The sequence below is a fragment of the Mustela erminea genome, chromosome 9 (genome assembly GCF_009829155.1).
Source record: "Mustela erminea isolate mMusErm1 chromosome 9, mMusErm1.Pri, whole genome shotgun sequence".
Taxonomy (NCBI): Eukaryota; Metazoa; Chordata; class Mammalia; order Carnivora; family Mustelidae; genus Mustela; species Mustela erminea.
This window is the reverse complement of record NC_045622.1, coordinates 25,153,506-25,175,994: the sequence shown is the minus strand read 5'-3', so window position 1 is coordinate 25,175,994 and position 22,489 is coordinate 25,153,506. Positions and strand designations below refer to the sequence as shown.

The 22,489-nt window shown below is 42.9% G+C and overlaps 1 protein-coding gene across 4 annotated transcripts in view; it reads right to left on the bottom strand.

Annotated features, from left to right (window-relative positions):
* The window catches only part of APLP2 (amyloid beta precursor like protein 2), an 83,429-nt gene that overhangs the window by 35,089 nt on the left and 25,851 nt on the right, over positions 1 to 22,489 (bottom strand). For all 4 annotated transcript variants that reach the window (XM_032356280.1, XM_032356281.1, XM_032356282.1 and 1 more), the window contains exons 2-3: positions 3,647 to 3,820; positions 2,635 to 2,758 (exon numbers count right to left, since the gene is read on the bottom strand). In XM_032356280.1, the coding sequence (XP_032212171.1) occupies positions 2,635 to 2,758; positions 3,647 to 3,820 (298 nt within the window). The remainder of the gene's footprint in view (positions 1 to 2,634; positions 2,759 to 3,646; positions 3,821 to 22,489) is intronic.

The window sequence follows — 22,489 nt, the reverse complement described above, 5'->3', positions numbered from 1 at the left end:
ATCCGTGTATCTGGACAGAAAATATAACCAGGATGAAAAGTTTTCTTTAAAGGAGGAAGCCCCTCACCTGGGCGGCTCGGTCAGCTGAGTGTCTGACTCTTGATTTCTGCTCGAGTCACGATCATGGCATCATGAGATCAAGCGTCAACCCCCAACCCCCAACGCCCCCCGTTGGGTTCTGTGCTCAGGGGAGTATCTGCTTAAGATTCTCCCTCTTCCTCTGTCCTCCCTCCACCCCTGTATTGGCTCAGGTGTGTGCATGTGTGTCTGTCTCTCTAATAAATAAATATTTAAAAATAAAATAAATATGAGGAAGGCAGCCCCTTAAGTAATAAGCCTTGAAGGGAGAACTTCCCAAGCAAAGGGAGCAGAGGAAAGGCATTCCAGCAATGAAAGTTGGATGGTGCGTGAATGTGAATGCCACAGTGACGAGGAGCGGCATGCGGAGCAGGGGTGGCAGACAACCTAGAAGGCCTAAGCAAAGGCCACATCATGGAGTTTTTAACTAAGCTAGGAAGCTTAAACCAATCTACCTTACAGGGGAAGAAGAGCTACTAAAGGCTTTTAGGTACAAGAAAAACAACTCAATCTTCATTTGAGGTCAGAGGGCAACAGACTAAGCAACAGAACAGAGAAGCACCCAAGGAGGCCGCTGTCACCATCCAGGCAAGAAAGAACGAACGGGCAGGAATCCGATGGGAGGAAAAGGATATAAGCCAGACATTCCCAACTTTCAAGTCACAGCACCCTGCGTGTCTCGGTAATGTTTTCATAGCACTTCCAGGCCAAAAGAACTCCCAAAAGCTAGTTAGTTAGGTCCAACTACTTAATAAGTCCTCGTGTCCTTAGTGCTTGCTGGGCACCACAAAACTCCTTCAGCACTGCAACTGCCTGAATCCCAGCACGCTTCCTTCTCCTCCCACTCCAGTTACGTTAGTGTGAGCCTCGCTCTTCAACTCAGGAACCACTAAGATACCAGTCCAGAAAGACAGGAGGTCACTGAAGGAATGGAGCCATAGGATGCTGCAACTGTGAATACCTCCAGCTAGTAGTAAAACGTATGTCTCAGAGGTGCCTCCCTTGAAAATCAAAAACACCCCACAATGCCCACACCCTGAGTTTACACCAATGCCCTTGGTGCCTAAGTGTACAGTCTGGGAACCAGGCAGAGAAGCCGTATTGAAGAGGTACGAATTAGGCTTCAAAACTGACTGGATGTGGGGAGAGAGAGGTCTCCCAGATCTCCAGACCAAAGCTCTGGGTGAGGAGTGGAGCCACGACAAAAAGCATGCAGGAGAGGCAACCAGCTGCCAAGTCCCGCTGGGGTGCGGTGGGGTACCAATGCAAAAGGAAGAAACGACTGCAAGTACTCTCTATCTCTTGTCTACAAATAACTCAAAAATACACTCCTGTTTCAATTAGTTCATGAATTTTATAGAGAATGAATGAAACCTCATTCCCGGAGAGTTCTGAGAGCCAAACGGAATGGGAGAACATCCTTAAAACCACACCACACAAAAGGTTTCTAGTTCTCACACTCTGGACTGCATGATCCTCCATTTTAAAGTGAACAGTGGTATGTAAGCACCGGCACTGTCCCTCTTTCCCCCTCTACTGAATACTTTCAAACAGTAACTGCTACAAATTTTAAACACTGTTACTTAGGCGCGGACTCTTCCTGTTACTTTGATACATGTGAGAATGAGAAAAGCAACTTACTCCATTTTAGGAAAGGCTTTAATGAAGGGAAGAAGTAGAGCAAGTTAAATTAATGGCTAAAATTAAATACATCTACGAACTACCCAGAATGCCCGTTCATGCTGTATCTACATTAATCCTATCATGCATCATCAAAAATCAATTACTTTGACCTTTTAAGCTTCTATGACCATGTCTGCTCCTGAATCACCCAGATGACACACACACGTGAGTACGTATGGATGCCTCAGTGACGCATGGTTAGGACTAGGCAGGCAGTAACTAGGCAAGCGTGGGAAACTACTGTTTCTGGGGAATAAAAATTTCTTGCTCAGTTTTAGTCAAGTTAGCTCTATTAACACCAACCACAGGGTCAGACAACCCCACAGCGGCCATGGGCCCTTCAGAACAGCAGGCAGCACAGGGCAGAGCCCAGGCCTCCCTAATCATGTGCACGGGGAGCTGAGTCACTTCTCCTGAAAACTCCCACAAGTCTGGCCTCGCCAGCAATACAGGCTCTCAGTACCTTGCCAAATGTGTGTCGGACAAAGTAAGAGGAAGAGAAGCCTCCATTCCTTGGGCTACTCAGTACATCTCACTACTACGACTGGAACACAGGAATTTCAAACATCAGTGTGAGGCAAAGCTGGGCTGCTCCCAGGACAACACCCTGACTCACACCGTGCAAAAAGCCCAGCATTAAAACACAGGATGCCCACCGATGGGAGAGGTCATGACCATCAAAGATAAATCAACCATCTACCCTAGAAAGCAGTAAATAATGAAAAAAGGAGGCCCACGATACACTCCTGCAGCCCTTGGCTTCTTAACTAATGTAGAAATTTCACTGTGAGGCCAGAGAACATTAAATGTAAAAATGAGCAACGTCCCTGTCCTGGAGGTTCCTATAACCAAGAGCATCTGAGCGACACTCACCAAGACACTTGAAAGGGATCACGATGTGCGTCTTGCACTGTTTTTTGTCCCTCCGGCACCAATTGTCAACACTGACAGGCTCATTTGCTTCCATCACGTTTGTGATCTGTAGCTCTGGATACATCTGCAAAGAAAAGAAAACACACGCAAAATAAATGTACTTGATCCATAATAAATGGACATTCGTTTGCAAGTAAGGATGCCCGGTGTCATGTCATCATTAAGCTCTATAAATCTCAACTTCCACTCTCCTACTCCTGGTTCTAACTTAACTCATCCAATGAAAGAATACTGTAAGTATTAGTTTCCTTTTGACAGGTTGATTTTTGACCACTTCTAATGTGTTCTCTAAAAAAAAAATAAAAAGGAATCTTTATTTAAGGTTTAAATAAGGATTTAATCTTTTATTTATTTTTGTAAAAGCAGCAAGCTCTCAACCCAAAATAAATCTATTAGGTATCAAGTCCACTTGTAGGATGCACATAAATAGCGGAGAAGAAAAACCTATTAAAAGGCAAGTCCATGGAAATGTCTGCTGATGAAATTAGAGAATAATACTTTAACTCTGGCCCTCCATGCTAATCTTGGTAAGAATCTAAAACATCCCACATCCCTTCCGAGGTCAAGGTTTGACCCAAAAGGTAAGTTGAGTCGGATCTGAGATTATCATTTCCAATACTGTGACTTTCTATCAGGAAGTGGAAAGCCAAGAGAACCAGGCTTTACTAGCATAAACATGACATGCTGACATGTCTGGCCTCACTGTTGGGAGTAAGTGGGAAGCAGAGAGAACCAGGCTTTACTTGTGTGGGTCCCGCCCAGCCTCTGTACTATTTTCCCTCCCAAAAGAACCAAGAGCTCGCAGTGCACATGAGACAAGTCTGTCCCATCATATATATTTAGAAATAAAAGGCCTGGGCTCTGTCATCAGCAAGTTGGTCTTCTAAGGTAAAGAGTTTCAAGCTTGACCCAGAAGAAAAAAGCCGTTTTCCCATTCTAGAAACACTCTTACCTCCTGACAGTACTGAAGAACTTCTTCTTTTGTTCCAAAGCAGCTCTTAGTGCCTGTTGGGTCCGGTTCCCATTTTCCAGTCTGAATATTCACATGCATATTTAACTTCCCACAAAACATTGCAATTTGAGGCTCCGCGACAGCAAATCCTGTTCCGGCATTGGCTGCAAGAGCCTACCGAAGGGGGGAAAAATATCCATGTTTACTCCAAAAAAGCTGGCATGAAGGCACAGTCATCCAATGGCTTGTGTGACAAGAACTGATCTTTTAAAATTTCATTATTTATTATTTTTATCTTCATAAACAAATCATTTTCCTAGGAGTTAGGCCAGAAAAAACAACTGTTGGACTTAAACGATCAAAGCAAAAGGTCAATGGAAAATCTAACCCCCACTCCCCACCTGGATACTTCTAACTTGGGAGCCTATAACCCAACCGTGATTAGGAAGCCACAAAAGTGCAGAATGGCTAAAGTTCCAGTAATTCACTCACTCAACAAAATTTTGTTAAACAGCTGCCAATTTGCAAAGCAACATGCTAAATGCCTAGGTCACAAGAGTGAGCAAAAAGTTGTGGTCTCTGCTCACATGGGGCTTACAGTCTAGCCCAAGAATCCATACTCACACATAAGAAAAGTGTGATCACATTCCTAGATGTCCTACAAAGGAAAAGAACCCAATGCTGAAGCCGCAGACCGGAAGGCAACTGAACTTAGGGTGGGGTACAGAGGTGGTCAGGGAAGCCTCCTGAAGAGCAGTGCTTGTGAGGTTCCCATGTGGAGAGAAAGCAGAGGCAGACAGCAAGTAGAAGGACTGAGAGGCACGCAGGGACAAGCCTACACAAAAAAACAGTGTATCACTGTATCACTAAGGTGCTGGGAGGTTTTAAGCACAAAGTTAATATTTTCAAAATGCAGCTGCGATACTTTTTCCTGGTTGCAGGATGGCAAAGAGATTGAAGGGGAACAAGCATATGCAGGGGATGGCTCAGGAAGCTGGAGTTGCGGACTCGGAAGAGCAGGGGGAGAGGGAAGATGGTACCTTGGACTGAAGGCAGTACAGCAGAGAAACAGATATGAGAGGAGAGACAGCACACGGGGCAAGACTTGGCGACAGATTCATGGGGGGGGGGGGGGGTGAGGAAGATGTCAAGCATGGCTTGCATCCCTCAGTGACGGACGGTATCATTCGTGGAAGCAGAACACTAAAAGGGATTTCATGAACAATTTTATCTTGTATTAGATAAAAATAATCAATTATTCCATTATGTTTCTTTGGTTAGTGTCCTCTTCTTTGTGAAAAAATCAAAGCCACTAACAGATCACAAATTACAGGTGAGAAATAACATTCAGGCATTATAACAGGTAAGGTCCTAACAAAGTCTCCTGTTCTAGAGAAAACAGGCATCCCAGCACCTAGAATTATGCCAATACTGATGGCTACATCCACAATGGAGTTTTGCAGTCTCCCCGAATGTAAATGTTCTTTCAAAATAAAAATTAAAGAGTTTTTTAAAATGTTAAAAACTGGGCACCTGGGAGGCTCAGTCGTTAGGGCAGCTGCCTTCTGCTTGGGTCATGATCCCAGAGTTCTGGGATCCAGGCCCACACTGGGCTCCCTGCTCCCCCTGCTTGTGTTCCCTCTCTCTCTGGTGTCTCTGTCAAATTAATAAATGAAATCTTTAAAACATAAGAAAATAAAATGTTAAAAACTTGGTGTATAGGGTTAAAGACTGTATGGTCTACTGTGTTGCTCTTTTTAAAATGAGCAATTAACATAAAATGTTTTTTCAATTAACAGAAAGGGTAGCTTTGACTTTTTTAATATATGGAAAATATGCGCTTTCTAAGCAACTCTCATTTATTTGTGCTGATGGATGATATGGACATTAATGGTCCTTCCAATCAGGAGACTGATTCTGAAATACATTATGATCTTTCCTCCAGGAAAAATTCGCCAGCCTCCACACATTTAGCATAGGAGCTTATTAAAATAAGCCAACTTTCGACCAGGACAAGAGAAGAAAGCACAGACACTTGTTGGGTAACTGGGAGAAAGCTAATTTGGGTTGAAAATATTGCCAAGATCAATCAGGGTTGAAAAAAATACCTCAATTAAATCCAAAGAAGAGAACAATTAGCAACTTTATCAACTGGAATTGACTGTAGCCCTACTGTGACAATTAATCATTTATTAAAGGAGAAGGCAGATTTTAGAATTCCAGATAACTGCATATAAAGCTATAGGCTGCTAAGAAAAAGAGAAGAGGGGCGCCTGGCTGACACAGCCAGCAGAATCAAGCAACTCCTGATCTCAGGGCTGTGAGTTCAGACCCCATGCTGGGTGTAGAGATTACTTAAAATCTTTAGAAAAAAGAAAAAGAACATTCAAGGATACCTGTGGAAAGGAACACACATTTATTTATAGGCAATACTCTAATGGTGTATTAATTCAAACCAATCATTAAGAGGGGTAAAGACACACAAGACAGGTATGTTTAATTCTCACCCTGAGTTCAAAACATGTATCAAAATGCCTCTTCTATTGGCCGTTCTGCTTTTGAGAGCCATATCGAAGGATTATGGCTAGAATGCTAGATTACAATATGGAGGAAAATGGGTATACATAAATGTGTTAATACCGAGAAAAAGGCAAGGAAACCCCAAGGAACACTTTTATCAACCGAAACCAGTGTTTTCCTAAGTTTTTTCCTTCCTACTTCAAAAGCCCAGACAGAAATAAAGAAAACTGAGAGATGATAAAATAAAAGCAAAAAAGCCAAAGCATAGGCCAAAAGGAAAGTGTTTCCTAAATCTGCTATAATTAATCCATCACAGTTAAATCTAAAAGATGTGGAACAAGAATTCCTAAAGGCTCTCTATGGCTTTGTATACTTTATTTATTTTTAGGAAAAGACTTTTTTAAAGGGGCAGAGGGACAGAGTCTTAAGCAGGTTCCATACTCGGAGCAGAGGCTAACACAGGGCTCCATCTCATGACCCTGAGGTCATGACCTGAGTTGAAATCAAAAGTCTGATACTGAAATGACTGAGCCACCCAGGCATCCCTTTAAGATTTTAAGTAATCTCTACCCCCAGCATGAGGCTCCAACCTACAACCCTGAGATCAAGAGTCGCAAACTCCACTGATTGAGCCAGTCAGGAGCCCCTGGCCTTGTATATTTTAACATTAAAAGCAGCTATTACACAAATGGGATTTCGGGTGTGGCAGAACAACCTGGGGGAGGGAGGGCTAACCTCTTAAATTCTAAACATGAAATCATGTTTAGACTCTGTAAGAAACAGCGTCGATTAGTTACGTGAGCTCACCCAAGCCACAGACGTGGCGCGGTCCAAAGTGTGCCGGCAGCCACTTACCAGCACCAAAGATTATGTTCCACATGTTTACTCATTATGGCTGCTGGTTAAAAGACCGCAAGAGTTCCAACTGTATAAATGTTCAGTTTATGGGTCAACCACGAAGGTCAATACATCAGTGATGAGTGCATTTGATCTTTGTGCTGAGATGGTCAGCATCGCCTTCCCTAAAGAGAGTCGAAACTGCCAGAGGTTAAAGCAACAGGAAGAGGCAGCGAAGCGGCAGCAGCCCCTCACGTCGGTTACCATCAAGAAAGGAGAGTAACTGGCATCACTCCAGACAGCTAATACGCGGCCGTGATTCACTTTTGAGTTCAGAAAGATTAATCCTTGTGGTCATAAGAGACTCTCAAAAGGTATCATCTGAAATATAAAAAGCCTCTGTGGACCATGTCTAGGAACCAACCGATCAAACAGATGCCAACCTTACCTAGACTATGGCAGATCGGTTTTGTTCCTCTGAAAATGCTCTTATTCAATGTGCCTCCATTTTCTGAAGCACACACGGGGCGTGGATCCACTACATCAATGTACAAATCAATCTGTTTCCTGATCTAACATGTTACAAATGGGACTGCACTGCCAAGTCAGCACTTCTGATATCCTGTGAACCTGGAATCCTCTACGAAAGAAAATTAATGCCCCGTTTGGCACTTAAGCCAGTCCTTGTGATCTATGCACACTGCAGCACTTTTAAGGCTTTGAAAACAAATTGCATCAATTGCTTCCCAGCCCAGTGCTTCCATTTAACTTAATAATTCATTCTTAATAAGAAATTCCATTTTATTAATTTGGTTCAGGGAAAAGAGTTCAGCTTTACAAGGACAGAAACTCAAACTTTGTAAAAAGTGCTTCTAGTAACTTGGTTGAAAACCTGGTGTGGCTTAAGGCCATAAATAAATTTAAGTAAATCTAAATCTGAGCCTAACTTAAATGAGGGCCTTTAATCATCATCTCAAGAGACGCAGCTCCTGGGCCCACCTCAGCCCCATGGCCTTTCACGAAGGGGCTCAGGACGCGCGCAGCAGCATTCCTAGTCCAAAGCGAAATGTAAGCCCCGTTATTTCCTTCCTCACTGAAGCAATCATCTCAGAATCTCATCTGGCTCTGGGGTTTGGGGAAGTGCCTGCTGTGGAGGGAGCATCTTCTGAAGAGGGCGGTTTTATCCTTCTTACTGAGTGAATCATGTTTCCTCGGACAGGAAGTTGCCCCATTACAAGCAGGCAAGCGCTCCAGCTCAGCCCTGGGAAAGCCTGTTAACACAGTCCCAGTATGAATCGATACTGACTGAAGCTTGCCTTTGTAACATCTAGTTAGCACCTGCGCAGCGGCGACTAATCAAAGACCTTCCATTTGTAAAGAAAAAGTCAGCAAAAGGATAGTCAATTCTTTAAAGGGTGCCATGATCCTATACATTCATTCCTGTTTGTTCAAGTTCTGCCTGGCATTTCATGATTCCTAAGTTAAAGTGACTTAAATATGTGTCCACCAACTTCCACGTAAGATTTACTTAATTGAGCAAAGTTTTTAAAGTTATCGTTTCAAGGTATCCCTGAAACACTGTTATGACTACAAAAGGAAAAAAAAATTACTGCCCAGTGGACACAGGGACACTTCCCTCACCAGCAGTAAGCTAGCTGGTAAGAGAGCAGATGAGAAAAATGGCGAGGCTCTCCCATTTCGGAAGACCAAGGAGAAATGCCAAGTAAATTCAACACCAGAGCAAGACAGGATCCTGGGACAGGAAAGCGACATTAGTGAGAAAACTGGAGTAATTATATGGATAAGGTCTGAGTCAGTTAGTAATTGTGTAATAGTGTTAATTTCCCAGTTTTAACAATTGTACCACGATTGTGTCAGATGTGAACATTAGGGGAAGTCCGAAAAGGGTACATACAGGGGAACTCTGTAGACTTTCTGCAACTTTGAGAAAACTCTAAAGTTAGTTCAAAATAAAGTGGTTTGCGTTTTTAAAAATCTTGTTCATGGGGTGCCTGGGTGGCTCAGTGGGTTAAAGCCTCTGCCTTCGGCTCAGGTCATGATCCCAGCGTCCTGGGATGGAGCTCTCTGCTCAGCAGGGAGCCTGCTCCCTCCTCTCTATCTGCCTGCCTCTCTGCCTATTTGTAAGCTCAGCCTGTCAAATAAATAAATAAACTGTTAAAAAAAATCTTGTTCATCACCTGTCTAAATTTTGACTCTGGCTACATGGTTCCAATCCATCACAAAGAGAAGACACACTTCTAGGCTAGGCCACTAGCAAGCTATGATCCGAGAAGCCAATACCTGAAAAACAAACTATTCTGAACACACGAGCGTACATCCTAATAGAGTAAAATCCAGGTGTACACATAATAAGATCTCTCCAGTGGGAGAAGAGAGCCTAATACATATGAAAGTCCACTTTCGTTACTGTCAAAAGGATGACTGGAGTTTGGAGCCTCTAGCATATCTTCATCAGCAGTAAAGAAGTGAAACTTTCAATATAAAACAAGCTTCAAACATTTCAATCCACTATTTAATAAAATAGCAGGATTCATGTTAAGCATTTTCCAATTTTAGCAGCAAACTGAGAAAACCTGTCCTTAAAAGTGACAGTTTGTATTACACCAACTGAAAATCCTTAGCTTTTTTTTTTTTTTTTTTTAACATTTGGACTTAATTCTAATTAGAAACTGGTGAATTAGGTTTAGGGCAAAAAACTGAATGCAAAAAGCCATTACTCTTCCACTGACATATGCCAGCTGTTAGGTATTATTTTCATAGACAGTAATTTATACAAATAATCTCTGCTTTATTAGAGCTTTAAATATTAAAAGTATAAATGAGGTATCATTTCTAAGATTAAAATGGTTTAGACTGTCTCCAAGGCTTTTTATAGGAGCACAGTAATTTGTTCATCTGGATTATACTGGTTGGTAAGGATCCAAGTCCCAAGATTTAAGAGAGGTCTGTTATGTGTCCCCGAGATGAGAACAAAGAGTCTTCTATAAAGGAAGTTATTGAAAAATACATAAACACATAAAATATTTTACGTTAAAAAAAAAAAGAATAGCATTTATGGATCTAAAATTCCCAAGTGTACGGGTTCTGCACTGGCTCCTGTGTTTCTTTCCAACTGCCCATAATAGGAACTCTAATAAGAAACTGATTTCAGAAGGTACGAAGACATGCCTGGACCAACCATCCATCCTCAGCCCATTCCACCCGACCTCACAGGGAAGTGCCTGAGGTGTGCCCAAGGGCAAGGTGGCAGACAATGACTGCGTTTCAGCCCATCACTGACGAGCTGTGCCATCTTTGGCAGGTCCCCTAACCTCTCTGGCCCTCAGTTTCTTCATCTCTAAGAAGCTGACAACAGAACTGCTCAGCATAGTCTTGTCTTGATGTGTAAATGAGTTAAGATATGCAAAGTGCTGGAAAGAGTGCTTGTTCTATAGAAAAGAGTTCTTCAAATATTGGTGGCCGTTGTTATCAGGCTTTAAATTCCTTTATTTGGAAAACAGGACTCCTAACATACCTTCAGCTCTCAGACTTGTTTGAGGATTAAATGAAGACACTGCCCAGAAGCAAGGAAGCCTGATACCTGCCACAGAGCAAGCATTCAGAGGGTAACCTCATTATCGTCGGTGGCTCCTCAACATTCAGTTCTCTCCAGCTACCACTGCAGCACTGGAGCTGAAATTCCGAGTGTGCAGGGAAGAACCCCTGAAGTCCCCCTGGCACTAGGCATCCTCCCCAAATCCAGGACAGCATGAAATGGGCTTCAAAGACTGCACAGGCCTTCTTTGCCTATTAAATCTGGACATACTTCAAGTAGGCTGCAGTAATGCACCACATTTTCTTCTGTGGGAATTCAGGTTGACACGAACAATTTAATACCACCCCACCATTTAGAAGAAAATCACCGGGAGTTGCTGGCTTCCTGGCCCTGGTCCAGCTTCCGGCTGGCACGGAAGCCAGGTCAAGATGAATCTGCAGTTACTACTGAGACACTGCTGTGATCAAAAGAGCACGATGTAAAAGTTATTTCTCTGGATTTGTATTCTTGAGAGCATATTCCCCCTCAACTTACTAGCTACCCAACCCCATGGAATAACCTCTCTCAGTGTTAGTTTTCGCTTCTGTGCAACATAAATACGGTGCTACCCAAATTTTGGGTATTATAATAAACGACACCCACAGTATTTGAACTTTGGTTCACAGTTAACACTACAACAGACAAAACTCTACTTTCCTGACATTCCCGATGCCTAAGGACCATGGCTTGGAAACCAAGACGACGGCTTCCTCACGAATAGGAATCTGCAAGATTCCAGAGGCAGGCCATATTCCGGTCCTATGTTGAAGGCATGCTAACTGCAGAGGCCAGAAAGCCAGCAGGCTTGAGTATTAATATAAGATGATCTAAATGGGTGTGAACTTGGGCTTAACCTCTGAACTCGCTGGCCAGCATTAGTTGGTTCTTTACTGAGGGTGCTAAATAAATAGCGTGTGCAGGGTCAGGGGAATGTGTAAGGGATATGCTTCTTAAACCTTAAAAGAGGGAAATGATTTTAAGTAACAAACATCCAGAAGTACTACTGATTAAATATTAATAATTAACATCCATTCTAAATCATTCCTACTAATTCACGGATGATAGAAATAATACCAAAAAAGAACCAAACCAACAGAAGAAACAATACAAATGACTGCGGGTAAGGGAGTGCTCTGTAGGCTACCCAAGCACAGAGCCGGCAATATTCTCAGAAATTATAAACATGCTTCCTCTGGCTAATCAAATGCTTTTATAATACTGTTTATTTCAAGTGCATTAAGTCATAACCATTAAAAATGAGGCACTATTTTAGCATTTTTCAATTATCTCATGTACCTAATGTAGTAAATTCCATCTCCCTTAAAATATTCTATTTCAAAAAAATAAAAAAAAATATTCTATTTCTATTTCACTAAAATAGATACTCAACTTAGTGATTTTACCAAAGCTAAGTTGGAAACTATCCACACATCAGCTTTGGCTAAAACGCTGACTTCCAGAAGTTTCCACCACAAACATGAATAGCTAATGTCAGGGATCTGAAATTGATTCCACTAGGTCTCCTTTCCTGTACTGTTATCGAGGAAAGATAAGAGCTCAGGTCATGATCTCCGAGTCCTGGGACTGAGCCCCGCCATGGGCTGCCAGCTCAGCAGGGAGTCTGCTTGTCCCTCTGTCCCTCCCCCAGGCTCGTGTTCTTGCTGGCTCTTAAATCAATTAAAATCCTTAAAAACGAAAACAAAAACAAATCCATGCAACTGAAAACATTCATGTCTCAATATGTAAGATGGCTTTAGAGGGCTAATAAGATTCTGGACAAGTTTTCAATGGCCTGAAAAATAAGGGTCTGGTGTGCACATGTGTGTGCGTGCACCTCAATGTATAAGGATATGGAATTGCTGTCTTCTCTTGAGGAAAGAGTGCTCTGAATTCTACGATTATTTTTATCTTTTGTTTTAAAATTTTTTATAAAATGAAAGCAATAGTAAGCTGATAGTATTATTAAGAATTAATGGCCTAATCTAAAAATTTCTTAATTTTTTACTTTTTCATGAAAACCAAAGGCCTGGTGCTTTATTTCTGAGGTTCTGTAATGTTGAAAGTCAATAAAAGGCAGCAATCCTTAGATGAGTAACCCGTATCTGTTTACGACCAGAAAATAAGACATTTTGCCAAAATCACTTCTACAGAGCAGAGGGGGAGGACATTACATTTTAAATTACGAATGGCACTGTCTATGTGCTGTTCTGCCAACCACTTTACTACGTTTACTAGGTGCAAGCCATATTCAGATACCAACCATGATGAAGCAAATTACTTTAACTTCTAATGTCCATTAAAACAAACGTGAAAGTAACAAAAATACCAAAGAGCTCCACCCTCCCCCCAAGTTCAAAGCAAGTCAAAAAGGCATCTTTCCTATGATTTATGTAGCATTTAAATTTAAAAGTAAATACAGACTGGATTATCAGCTCACACCAGATCTGCTTGCAGACAATGATTCTTCCTGTCTGGGACCCGTGCCCATGTGCATTATTGTAATTATCAGCAATTTAAAAAAATAAAGTAATAAAGCTAGTATGAACTGCTGGTCAGTATGTTTACTGCTCACTGCCTCGACCATTAATTAACCTTCCTGGGTTCAAGCCACTGGAACTCCTAAATAAATGCATCAAGGAGAAAGGGAAACACTCCGTGCAAGTAAAAAGAATGAATAAAAGGACGTAGTAAGTGTGGGTGTGAACACACACGAACACGAAGGCACCCTCACCATGGAAGCACGACCCCACTTTGTGCCACCTGTCAGGTGGGCTTCTGGGGAGCTGTGTCCACTCTTGCCCTGCCTGATCCATCCCCCCAACATTCTGAATCAGCACAAGTCAGAATACATCAATCACTCCTCTGTGCCGGGAGAGATTCAACTGCTCCATCACCCAGGTCCAGGCTAGCACCACCCTTCTGGTCCATGCAGGGCCTCTCCTGCCTCAGGGCTCTCCACCTCAAGCACTCAGGTCCCCTGTGCTTCCCCCAGCAGGCACATTCTCAACCATCAAGACTCCTCTCAAAAGTGCACCCTCTGCAGGCCCTTCCTGAGGACAGTCCTCACCCCACTGGTTGTTTTCCCTTCCCCTCAAGCAATCTAAACTCCCTTGCCAAGCCACCTGCAGGCAGGTCCCTTCTGCTAGAATGTGAGGTCCTCAAGGGGAAAGGCCTCCTACGGTTTTCTTCCCATGGTATGTGGAAACATCTGGAAACTGGACCGAGGATACAGTAAGTAGTCATCTAGAGCCAAATAAGTGACTGACTTGAAAGCGCACACTTTTGGTTTTTTTCCAAGACATTTAAACTAGTATTAATTAGCAGATATCACTCAGCATTTTTTTTTTTAAGATTTATTTTAGAGAAAGAGAGCACATGCATGCAAGTGGGAGAGGGGCAGAAGGAGAGGGAAATGGGGCGGGGGTAAGAATCTCAAGCACACTCCTTGATCAACAGAGAAGCCCAATGCAGGGCTCACTCTCATGCCCCTGAGCTGAGGTCATGACCTGAGCCGAAACCAAGAATTGGATTCTTAACCAACTAAGGCACCCAGGCAGCCCATCTCTCAGCCATTTCTAAACGATTAACAATATACAAGTTCCAATGAAGAAGATCTATAATGATAAATTAAATGAAAAGAAAAAACTTATGCAGTATAATAAGCTTCCTTCCCCCCCGCCCGAAGTAAGCTCTGTGCCCAACGTGGGGACTTGAACTCATGACCCTGAGATCAGGGGTCACATACTCCTGATATGAGCCAGCCAGATGGCCCCAAAAGTTTCAATTTGTAAACAACAAAAAAAATTTGCTAAGTACATCCACATACACAAGCTGAAAGGCCACATAACAAAGGCTTATACTAGAAGAGCAGCCCCCAACCTCAACGGGCCCAAACTCCTGAGAGGCTGCACTTCCAGCCTTTCCTCCACTGACCTCCACATGCTGACTAGCACACTTTATTCCTGTACCCTTTTCAGTCCAGACATTACCTAGGAACTCCCTAGTAAAAAAAGGGTGTCTCTCAGGAGCGCCTGGGGGGCTCAGTCCGTTAAGCATGAGATTCTTGATTTTGGTTTTGGTCAGGATCTCAGGGCGGTGGGATCGAGCCCTGGTCTGGCTCTAGGCTCAATGCAGAGCCTGGGTGAGAGGCTCCCCCTCCCTCTGCCCCCCCCACTCCTCTCTTTCACTCAAAAAAAAGGTGGGGGGGCTTCACTCAGAAACCACTACCCTATGTTCATACACTCACATCCCCCTGCCCTAGTGGTCAAATCAATACTCCTACTTACACTATCATAGGAAAGAAAAGTCTTTTGATTACAGTTCCTTTCTTGGGCCTCTATTTCCCCCCTTAGAGACAGCAACTGCACCTTTCCTTTCACTTGCTTGGTTTCACAGGTGCTCATCTCTCAGGCTCTGAGGCTGTGAGAAAGGTCTGCAAAGCTCCCTCCGGGCAGCCTGACACAAGAGGTGATCCAGTGGTTTCCATTCCATTTCTCTTAAAGACGGGCCTCCTATTTTTCCTATTTCAGAGACACTGATTATTCTCTAGACCTGCCGCACAGCTGCCGTTCCTGGCGCTTGGATCACAAACTCCCTCCCCTTCCTCCTGTTCCTGACTCCGCCCTTTCCTCTGTCCTGGCTTACTGCCTAGCTTAGAGGCTTGCACCTCTGACAGCTGCCCAAGAAAGGGTGCATGGCAGAAGTTTCAAACATGATGGGTCTCAAATAAAGTTTTTATTTTATATACACACTTTAGCACTAATTTGGATGAGAACTAAATGTAAGCCAGACACAATTTTCCCTCAACATTTAAGGCATGAAGCTACTATCTTCCAGCTTCCAGCACTGCTGCTGATAAAATCTAATGGAAATCTGATTTGGAATCTTCTGTGCAGCTGTTTCTTTCTGTATGAAAGTAAGTTCTAAGATTCTTCCCAATCTCTGCTACTCTGACATTTCAACATAATGTGCCTTTGGTGAGTGGGGTTCTGGCCCCAACCTGAGCTCTCTGCGAACCAAGTCAACCTGGACACACTCAGTCCTCCATGTTGTCTCTGTTCTCTTCCTGAAATTCCGACTCCGTCTTCTCAGAGCCTCTACATCAATCCCCTGCTTTTCTTAATTTTCCTTTCTAGGTTCTCACTGTTCTCTCTGAAAGATTCCTACTATATTTTCAAATTTCTGGTGTCAACGTTTCTCACCTTCAAGAACTCTTACTCATTCTCTGCCTACTTTTACTACAAATTATGTCACAGAAAGAATGCCCTCCCCTCCTGGAAGTAAGTATCAAGAACTTATCGGAAGTTATTTGTCCCTGCCTGGTCTTCAGGCTGCTTTATCCCCCTTCATCGGTTTTGTTCTTGATCGTGTTCATGGCGTTCCCGCACTCCTCGGTGTTCCTAAGCCATCTGATTCAGTATTTAGGAAGAGGCACTAAAATGCTGGTTAGAAAGTTTGGGGTTTTTTTAAAGAGATTCTTTACTTATAGAGAAAGCGTGAGAGCAAGCGAGCACACAAGCGGGAGGGGGTGGGGGGAAAGACAGAAGGGGAGGGACAGCAGACTTCCGGCTGAGTGGGGAGCCCAACCTGGGAGCTGGATCCCAGGACCCAGGGACCATGACATGAACTACAGGCAGATGCTTTAGCTCTGACTGAACTGACTGACTGAACCACCCAGATGCTCCTGACTAGAAGTTTTCTGTATGTGGTTAGGACCAGTCAATGAGTTACCTATCCAGAGCAGAAGGCAGCAAGTTCACTGCCTGGTGCCCACCAGCGTGGCTGTCAGCAGACTGGTGGCCCAGTTAAGAAGACTGCCACTTGGGACGCCTGGGTGGCTCAGTTGGTTAAGCAGCTGCCTTCGGCTCAGGTCATGATCCCAGCGTCCTGGGATCGAGTCCCACGTCGGGCTCCTTGCTCAGCAGGGAGCCTGCTTCTCTCTCTGCCTCTGCCTGCCATTCTGTCTGCCTGTGCTCGCTCTCTCTCCCCTTCTCTCTCTGATAAATAAATAAAATCTTTAAAAAAAAAAAAAAAAAAAAAAAAAAAAGAAGACTGCCACTTCTCAGCCTCTCATCTTCTGCTGGGCCTGCTGTCCCCAGGTAAAATCAGGAAATGTCCTCTCCCCGTGCGGGGGTGGGAAGAGAATGACACAGTGAGAGGGGTATTCCCGGGCTGATTCACACTTAGTTTCAACCTCTTCCCTCACCCACTCAGAAGCCCTGATGCTTCCTGTTCCTCAGTCAAGTCCTGCTCTGCAAATCAGTTTGCTTTCAGTTGGCCTCTCCCCCTGCATTTACATTTCAGTTCCTTCTGGTCTGCTAATAACTCTGCTACTCAGGGTCCATCTGCTCTCCATCTTCGAAATTTCTTTCCACTCCTTTGTCCTTGTTGGCTTATTCATACATTAAATACATCGAAAGCTAAGCCAAATTCTCTCTCTCACCAGGACAGTCAGAACAACTAGAATCATCCACTTGCATCTTTTGAGATGCAACAATTCAAAAGCTGCCAAATATCGATGTACCTGAAAACTAGAGATAGGAAAGTATGAACAACGAAATCATAAGCGTTTTTTGATTATTTAAACATAATGCCCATTAAGTAAATAAAAGTCTGAACTTTTGCTCAAAGATTATTTCACTGGCGGTGCCTGGATGGCTCAGTGGGTTAAGCGTTTGCCTTCTGCCCAGGTCATGATCCCAGGGTCCTGGCACTGAGTCCCACATCAGGCTTCCTGCTCAGCGGAGAGCCTGCTTCTCCCTCTGCCTGCTGCTCCCCCTGCTTATGTGCGCCTTCCTCTCTGACAAATAGATAATATCTTTTTAAAAAATGACTCCACTGGATCACTTTACAATTATGTTATAGTCAACATACTACTGGTTGAAGTATATCCCCACCAAACTCATATTTGAAGTCCTAACTCCCACTACCCCCACATGTGATGTTATCCGGAAATCAGGTCAGGCAGATGTAATTAAGATGAGGTCATCCTGGAGAATGGTGGGCCCCTAATCCAATATGACTGATGCCCTTATAAAAACAGAAATGTAAAGACACACACACACACACACACACACAGAAAGCCATGTGAATGAAGCCATGCTGCCAAAAGTCATGGAACCTCCAGAAGCTAGGAGAGAGGCCTGAACAGACCCTTTCAAAAGCACTTTCAGAGGGAGCGCCACCCTACCCTCCTAACAACTTGGTCTCCGACGTCTAACCTCCAGAAGAGTCACTACATTGCTCTTCCTTCTGCCGCTCGGTTTGTGGGACTTGTTACAGCAGCCCTAGCAAATGAGTACACTTGGGCAAGCTAGTAAGACCCCAGATCCGCATCTGGGGAGCTAACAGTCTTAGAGACAGGATCCAGGCACAGAAAAACCCAGAACTAGAGTCTAACAAGTGCATTATGAATGAGGGGTGAGGAAGTGGAAACTGAGTGCAGTGTAATCTGAGAAGAGCTACAGCAGACACAGGTACAGGGCAGGGCACAGGAGAGAACAGCTCTGGGGGGAGGGGAAGGGCCAAGTCTTCAGAACCTCTCCTCCAGAAAAACTAGGCACCAGCTCTCTTCCAACTCAAGGAAGACTTGCTAGGCATATTTTTGAAGGTGGAAGGGTGTGATGTGGAAGATTAGGTAGAAATAAGGAGGTCAGCTAGGATGCCACTGCATTCCCCCAGGAGAAAGGCTGATGAACACACACCAGGGCAGTGCGCAGGAAAGGGGCTAGAGAAATGTCTAGAGGATATGAATAAGAGAGATTAAAGAAGCATCAAAATGATGCCAACTTTTTAATTTTGGCAACTAGGGAGCAGTGCCACTACTAACCAAAGGAACTTAAAAGGGCTGGAAGGAGGGGGGCTGGAGATGGGTGGACTTCAGACCTGGATACACTGTATTCGAAAGGCACCAGCGTCACCACAGTGGCCAACGTGGAGATACTTAGCAGACAAAAATACAGGTCAGGACCTCCAGAGGGTAATGTGGGCTGGAATCATGAATTTGCAATTTAGTAACAGGCTGAAAGAATTTTAAGCCCAGAGAATAGGTAGGATCATCTGAGGCAACTATATTTAAAAAGGAGGAGGAGGCACAAAAGTGGCTCAGTTGGTTAAGCTCAGGTCATGATCTCAGGGTCCTGGGATCGAGCCCCACATCAGGCTTCCTACTCAACGGGGTGTCTGCTTGTCCATCTCCCTCCTGCTTATGTGTGTGATCTCTCTCAAATAAAATCTTTAAAAAAAGAAGAGGAAGATACACCAGAAATCAATCAATCTTTCCTTCCTGCACACAGAAGAAAGCCCAAGTGAGGACACAGAGAAAAGGCAGAAACCAACCCTGCTGGAACCCTGATCTTGGACTTTCAGCCTCCAGAAATACAAGAAAATAAATTTCTTCATGTAAACCACCCAGTCTGTGGTATTTTGTGATGGTGCCCCTAGCAAACCTAAAACAATCACATCACTATCACACTGTATACGAATAGAGTGTTCAAAGGAAAGTTTGTGCCTTGGCTACATAAGTATAAAAAATTTTACATTGAAACTAAAATGCAAATTACATTTGTAAACTAAAATTTACAATGCAAATTAATAATTTCCTCACTTTGTAACACGAATATGCAGAAGACTTTAATTAAAAGCATAGTGTGATGTGAACTGGCTACAAAAACTACAAGAAAAATCTGCAGAATGATGTTTGATATGAATTAAATTTAGGCTTGCTTTTCAGTATTTGCAATGTTCCTCTGCATTGATATTAATAGTACTGAGCTGATACAAGAATTAGTGGATTTATTTAAATAATAGTTCTGAATTTACATACTTCTGTTTCAAGGTGAAACTGATTCTAAGGGCACCTGGGTTGCTCAATCAGTTAAGCACCCAACTCTTGATTTCAGCTCCTGTCACTGACCTCATGGGATCAAGCCCAGAGTTGAGCTCCACACTCAGCATGGAGTCCACTTGTTCCTTTCTCCCTCTGCTCCTCCCCACAACCTCTGCCACTCACACACAAACAGTTTTTTTTTTTTTAAGATTTCATTTATTTATTTGAGAGAGAAAGAATGAGAGAGAGAGAGCACACACGCACATGTGCACCAGAAGGGGGAGGGGCAGGCAGAGGTAGAAGCAGACTCCATGCTGAGCAGGAAGCCCCACACGGGAACTCGATCCTGGGACTCCCAGACCATGACCTGAGCAGAAAATGACTGCTTAACCAACTCAGGCTCAAATAAATATTTTTCTAAAGAAATAAAGAACATGAACCAGTTTTGTCAACAAAGACACAAATATCAAAGGAACAGGATTTTTTTTTAACTCCAGTTATTAGAAAATGTGTATGTCTGGAACAACTTGAGAATGTCTAGTTTGCCAACTGTAAATTTCATGAAATCTAAATAAAAATCAAGTATTTCCAATGAAGAGTACCATCCAAGTTGAGATGTGGCTATGAATAGAGGCAGAACTTCAAAGACTTGGTGTGTAAATTTTTAAATTGCAAAATAACTCAATTTTATTACATGTTGATTTTATAACATGATTATACACATTGAAATGATTATATCTCAGATATACTGGGTTAAATAAAATATAATGGTCAAACTAATTTCATCTAGTTTTGTTTTGTTTTGTTTTTTTTAAAGTAGGCTCCACATTCAACATGGGGTTTGAATTCACAACCCTAAGATCAAGAGTCACATGCTCTATGAACAAGCCAGCCTGGTTCCCCTCCTATTTTATGATTTTTTAAAAAATGTCAACTAGAGGGGCGCCTGGGTGGCTCAGTCATTAAGCGTCTGCCTTCGGCTCAGGTCATGATCCCAGGGTTCTGGGATCGAGCCCCGCATCGGGCTCCCTGCTCAGCAGGAAGCTTGCTTCTCCCTTTCCCAATCCCTTTGCTTGTGTTCCCTCTCTCGCTGTGTCTATTTCTATCAAATAAATAAATAAAATCTTTAAAAAAAAAAAATGTCAACTAGAACAATTTTAACTACATATACATGGCTTGCATTTATTTCTGGGAGACAGTTCTGTGCTCAATGTTCAGTTAGAATTATGCTAGAAGGTATGACCCAAATGACCTTTTTCATTCCATATAAATGCATTTTCCTTTCTTTCATCATGAAGTCTAAGGCTAGCAAGAGTTTCCAGTGATCAGAAGAATGAGGTAGGTACTCAGAGAGTTCCTTCAGAAATCTTCAAGTTGTTAAGACTTAAATGGGTTAAGAGCCACAAAGCTTCCCTGAAAAAGCTAGACTAGTTCAAAAGAGACAAGGGTTACAAGTAAAATAATGAAGAGGAATTAGATAGGAAGAAGTCATTTCTTGAGACATTTCTCCTTATAAGAGATTCAATATTAAAAGCCAAGGGTGTGTGTGTGTGTGTGTGTGTGTGTGTGTGTGTGTAGGATTCAGTATAAGTTATGTAAGTGGGTTAAGTGTCAAGAGCCAAAGTTCTTATTTTAACCAACTGGGCGGGGGTGGGGGTAAGAGTGGACACTCTCCTTCATCCCCCAAGCTTCTTAGATCCACAATTATGAAAGGAACCGTCACTGAGACATCAACAAACAAATCCCTCTTCTTTCAGGCTTCTGACAACCACAGAACAAATTCCAAGGGCCATCCAAAGACTATAAAAATAACCAGAATAGAGCATATATGTTACAATGTTCACATCCCACAGGAATTGCTGATTCAGTTATTTTTGTTTTAAGTCAGTAAACATTTCAAGGGAGCAGGCTCTAAAGACAATAAAATGAACAATTCACAAGTCCTCATATGCATAAAGGCTCCACTTGGTAGGGCAGACAATTCTGTAAACAAAATGATCCTAATAAAGAAGGAAAGCTTCTTCAACTCTGTCATGTCATATAGGAGGTCCCCAACTTCTGAGTGGTTTCTAAATGACAGTTAAAAGTTAAGCCTGGGCACCTGGGTGGCTCAGTGGGTTAAGCCTCTGCCTTCGGCTCAGGTCATGGTCTCAGAGTCCTGGGATGGAACCCCGCATCGGGCTCTCTGCTCAGCAAGGAGCCTGCTTCCCTTCCTCTCTCTCTCTCTCTCTCTCTCTCTGCCTGCCTCTCAGCCTACTTGTGATCTCGCTCTGTCATATAAATAAATAAAATCTTTAAAAAAAAAAAAAAGTTAAGCCGAAATAAAAGGGGCAGTGATGGTACCCCTGGTTTCTACAGATGTAATATTGTAAACTGGGAGTCCACTTCTGAACAATTATGAAAATAAGAGAAAAACGAGCAGACACAAGTGCTATTATAAACTTAAGTATCTCGATCATAAAAGTTCTTTTTGAGTGTTTCCTTCATGGGCAAGAGTGGCTGAGGCTTCTTAAAATATTTAAATCTACGAAGTACAGAGAGATGACATCTTTTCCTGGAAAACTTCCCTGGAACAAGCTACAGTACCCTTTGTGGCTCTAAAAACTTGGGTATTTCCTTCAAGTTTACACACCTGGATGACTCATTACACATGAATGCGTCAGTCAATACGGGGAAGGAGGCAGGCATTTTTCCAAAGATACATATTTAGTGTACCTATTCCTTCCTTATTCCTAGTGTATTTATTCCTTACTTCTAAATTCAGCTAACTTTTCTGGAAAACTCGGGCATTTCCATACCCCTTGTAGCCTTCCCCTGAGTGCTGATTTTCTTAAAAATCCAACTAATCATTTTTTTTTCCTGTAGCAATCAAACCATCCTTTCCTTGGGCTAAAAAACCTCTTTCCTTTGATGATTTACAGACATTGCCCAGACCAAGCGTAATTACTTGCTGTTTATAATAACATGCCATTTTAATTTTAATTCAAACACATCATAAAAGCAAATCCATAAAAGGCAGACGACAGCTTGGCAACCATCAGCAATTTCCAAACTATTGTATTGT